The sequence below is a fragment of the Electrophorus electricus genome, chromosome 14 (assembly GCF_041902795.1).
Source record: "Electrophorus electricus isolate QZ-2024a chromosome 14, ASM4190279v1, whole genome shotgun sequence".
NCBI classification, from domain to species: Eukaryota; Metazoa; Chordata; class Actinopteri; order Gymnotiformes; family Gymnotidae; genus Electrophorus; species Electrophorus electricus.
In genome coordinates, this window is record NC_137510.1 from 452,501 (window position 1) to 457,500 (window position 5,000).

The following is a 5,000-nucleotide window of genomic DNA, read 5'->3' on the forward strand; positions in this document are numbered from 1 at the left end:
GGACAAGAGAGGACAGAAGAGGACAAAGAAGGTCCACAAGACACAGCGGAAGACAATAGGGCTGAACCAATCAGACGGCAGAGCCACGTTAACAGGAGAGATCTGTCATGAGGGTGGAGTCTCTCTCGTGGGCGTGGCCTCTGCATGAGCGCAGCCCAGGCAGGAAGCAGCAAGGAAAAAAAATATCCCACAAAATATCCCTCCTTTCCGGAACGTCAGCCCTCTGTTCCTGGAATTCCTGTAAAAGAGCAAAACACATTAAAAATGAAAAGAGAGAAAAGGTTGTGCATCTCGTCACACTCGTCCGTGCACGGAACACAGAAAAATGTAGAAGAAGGTTCCTCAGTGTTCCTGCGTCCGCTGGCCTCGGACAGCAGGAACCTGAATCAGACTGTGTTTGAGGAGTCTGATTCACTCCAGAGACAGACGAACCGTGAAACCGCTCCACAGAGACCTCTTAAGACCTGTCACTCTGTGTGTGTGTGTGTGTGTGTGTGTGTGTGTGTGTATGTGTGGGTGTGTGTGTGTGGGGGGGGTGTGCATGTGTGTGGGTGGCTGGTGAGTGTGTGTGTATTTGAGTGCATATGAATGAGTGTGTGTGTGTGTGTGTGTGTGTGTGTGTGTGTGTGTGTGTGTGTGTGTGATGAATATCAATGTGACTGAGAGGCCTCTTTGCCTCTCACTCTCATTTCTACCCATTCTACACAACTCCACAACTCCACTACACAAACACCACAACTACTCAAACACAACTACACAAACAACACAACTATACAATTACACAAACACTACAAACACAACTCCACAAACACTACAACTCCACAACTCTACAACTACACAATTACACAAACTCCACAACTTCACAACTCCACATAATCCTAATGACTCTGGTCTTACTGTCTGACAGGTCCATGTGTTATACACACGCACAAACACACAGATCTTTTTATATGTCACAGTATAACACTTATAACACTTGTCTACTGCCCACAGTGGTGGGATTCAGGAAATGTGCCCCCCTCCTCTCCTGACACCCGCCGGATGCCACAACACATCATCTCTGTCAGATGGCTAATACATCATCACCCTGCGTCATATTATGTTAGTGGGTTATTAATATTATTATGCAATCATGATTTCTAGAGTTACAGACACTGTACTGTCACACACTGTATTAACACACTGTACTGTCACATACTGTACTAACATATTGTACTGTCACACACTGTACTAACACACTGTACTATCACACACTGTATTAACACACTGTGCTAACACACTGTACTGTCACACACTGTACTAACACACTGTGCTAACACACTGTACTGTCACACACTGTATTAACATACTGTACTAACACACTGTACTGTCACATACTGTACTAACATACTGTACTGTCACACACTGTATTAACACACTACTGTCACACACTGTACTAACACACTGTGCTAACACACTGTACTGTCACACACTGTATTAACATACTGTACTAACACACTGTACTGTCACATACTGTACTAACATACTGTACTGTCACACACTGTATTAACACACTACTGTCACACACTGTATTAACACACTGCACTGTCACATACTGTACTAACATACTGTACTGTCACACACTGTATTAACACTACTGTCACACACTGTATTAACACACTGTACTGTCACACACTGTACTGTCACACACTGTACTAACACACTACTGTCACACACTGTACTAACAAACTGTACTAACACACTACTGTCACACACTGTACTAACAAACTGTACTGTCACACACTGTATTAACATACTGTACTAACACACTACTGTCACACTGTATTAACACACTACTGTCACACACTGTACTGTCACACACTGTACTAACACACTGTGCTAACACACTGTGCTAACACACTGTACTGTCACACACTGTATTAACATACTGTACTAACACACTGTACTGTCACACACTGTACTAACATACTGTACTCACACACACTGTATTAACACACTGCTGTCACACACTGTATTAACACACTGTACTGTCACACACTGTACTGTCACACACTGTACTAACACACTGTGCTAACACACTGTGCTAACACACTGTACTGTCACACACTGTATTAACATACTGTACTAACACACTGTACTGTCACACACTGTACTAACATACTGTACTCTCACACACTGTATTAACACACTGCTGTCACACACTGTATTAACACACTGTACTGCCACACACTGTACTAACACACTGTGCTAACACACTGTACTGTCACACACTGTATTAACATACTGTACTAACACACTGTACTGTCACACATTGTACTAACATACTGTACTCTCACACACTGTATTAACACACTGCTGTCACACACTGTATTAACACACTGTACTGTCACACACTGTACTGTCACACATTGTACTAACACTGTACTGTCACACACTGTACTAACACACTACTCTCACACACTGTACTAACACACTGTACTGTCACACACTGTATTAACATACTGTACTAACACACTAGAGGTGGGGCTTGTTTGTATATTATAAAGGTGGGGCCTGCATATATTATAGAGGTGGGGCTTGTTTGTATATTATAAAGGTGGGGCCTGTATATATTATAGAGGTGGGGCTTGTTTGTATATTATAAAGGTGGGGCCTGCATATATTATAGAGGTGGGACTTGTTTATATATTATAAAGGTGGGGCCTGCATATATTATAGAGGTAGGGCTTCTTTATTGTAGAAATTAGGCATGACGTGTTTCATGAAATAATAAACCCTGTAATTAATTCCTTATTAATGACGTAATTATTTAAGAATAATAATCCCTTAAGAAAACCATATAATCACATTCATAACCAAGCTTTCTCACTTTAGTTAAACACTTTACTAAGCTGTCTAACTTTACAGCTCTCTGTCTCTCTTTCACTGTGTATGTGTGTGTGTATGTGTGTATGTATGTGTGTGTGTGTGTGTGTGTGTGTGTGTGTGTGTGTGTGTGTGTGTGTGTGTGTGTGTGTATATGTGTGTGTGTGTGTATGTGTGTATGTATGTGTGTGTGTGTGTTTAATAAGATGCCAAGAAAGGTGAACAGTGCTCCAACTCTTTCAGACTGAATATATTAAGCCACTATGAGCCAGACCTCTCCTCCTTTAGCCAATCACACACTCTCTCCTCCCCTCTCCCCTCTCCTCCCGTCCCCTCCTCTCTCTTCCCCTCCCCTCTCTCCTCTCCTCCCCTCTCATCTCCCCTCCCCTCCCCTCTCCTCCCCTCTCCTCTCCAATCTCACTCACAGATGCACAGTGAGAGTGTGTATAATACAGAAAGAAACAGGCTGCTCTTCCTCAGGGTGGTCTTCCTCTCCTCAACTCAGAGAGAAAGAGGGGGAGAAAGAGAGAGAGTGAGAATGAGGGGAGAGAGAGATGGAAGGAATGAGTAATACAAAGAGAAGGGTAGAAATGCATAGAGCTACAGAGATCAATATAGAGAGAGGGATGAACAGCAGAGAGAGAGGGATGAACAACAGAGAGAGAGGGATGAACAGCAGAGAGAGGGATGAACAGCAGAGAGAGAGGGATGAACAGCAGAGAGAGAGGGATCAACAGCAGAGATAGATGAACAGCAGAGAGAGAGGGATCAACAGCAGAGAGAGAGGGATCAACAGCAGAGAGAGATGAACAGCAGAGAGAGAGGGATGAACAGCAGAGAAAGGGATGAACAGCAGAGAGAGAGGGATGAACAGCAGAGAGAGAGGGATCAACAGCAGAGAGAGATGAACAGCAGAGAGAGAGGGATGAACAGCAGAGAGAGGGATGAACAGCAGAGAGAGAGGGATGAACAGCAGAGAGAGGGATGAACAGCAGAGAGAGAGGGATGCTGTCAGTGACAAATGGAGGGAGTAACGTTAGGGAGAAAATGAGAGAAAAAGAGAAAGAGAGAAAGACAGAGACAGAGAGAGAGACAGAAAGAGGGAGAAAACAAGAGAGTAAAAGAGAGAGAGAGAGAGACAGGGATTAAGGTGAAGGAAAAGTGTCTCTGCATGACTAAATAAGGAGAAGTGATGTCTGTCTCTGTCTCACACACACAGACTGAAACCTCTATTGACCATGTGTGGGTAAATAGTCCTACTGCTGGCATGTTTAAGTGTGTGAAAGGCATTATTTACCACACATGACATGAAAAACTGTGTGTGTGTTAATTCTCTGTGCCTAGTGATATCACTCTCCTGCATACACGCACTCCTATGGCCATTAGCTACATATGTGAATGTGTATGAGGCTCTGTGTGTGGGGGATATATATGGGTGTGTGTGTGTGTGTGTGTGTGTGTGTGTGTGTGTGTGCTGGGATGCACTAATATGGTAGGGACTGCATCTTGCCTGGGAGGCATATGTAGGCCATTGTGCAGGTTTCTGTCTCTTTAAACACATAGTGTGAAAGACCAGAGCAGGTTGTTAGTGCCACAGAGGGCACACCACAGAGGACACCAAAACAGCAGGGGAGTGCCAAACACAGAGTCACCTGGATACCTCACGCACACCTGTACAACTTACACACACCTTACACACACCTGGACAACTTACACACACCTTACACACACCTGGACAACTTACACTCACCTAACATGCCTAACATTGATGAGGACATGCCCCACCCGGGGGCAGATCGATGAGGACATGCCCCACCTGGGGGCAGATCGATGAGGACATGCACGGCCCGGGGCATCGTGCCTACAGCAGAGGTGGAACTCTGGAACACATGAAACCTGCTTTCATAATCAACCAAAAACCACTGGCCAAAGTTCCATCATTTAAATATCTGGGCAGCGTTCAGAGGACAGCAGTGTTCCATTACAAAATACAAAACCAGATGAAACAAACACTAACTGCCTTGGAGAGAGAAAGAACCTCCCCCATACAGCCGTGATGTCACACCAAACATCCCAACACCAATCTGTGTGTGTTCACATCCCCCTGTACAGCCGTGATGTCTGGGTCATGAGAC

General features: G+C 44.4%; 1 protein-coding gene across 3 annotated transcripts in view; it reads right to left on the minus strand.

Moving 5' to 3' along the window:
• The window catches only part of ntn2 (netrin 2), a 28,608-nt gene that overhangs the window by 19,892 nt on the left and 3,716 nt on the right, over positions 1–5,000 (minus strand). For all 3 annotated transcript variants that reach the window (XR_003412073.3, XM_027030156.3, XM_081696482.1), the window contains exon 2: positions 1–238. This exon is cut by the window's left edge and continues 1,034 nt beyond it. Coding sequence is in view for 2 of the 3 variants with exons in the window: in XM_027030156.3 (XP_026885957.2) it covers positions 1–146 (146 nt within the window). In the remaining variant the exon portion in view is untranslated. The remainder of the gene's footprint in view (positions 239–5,000) is intronic.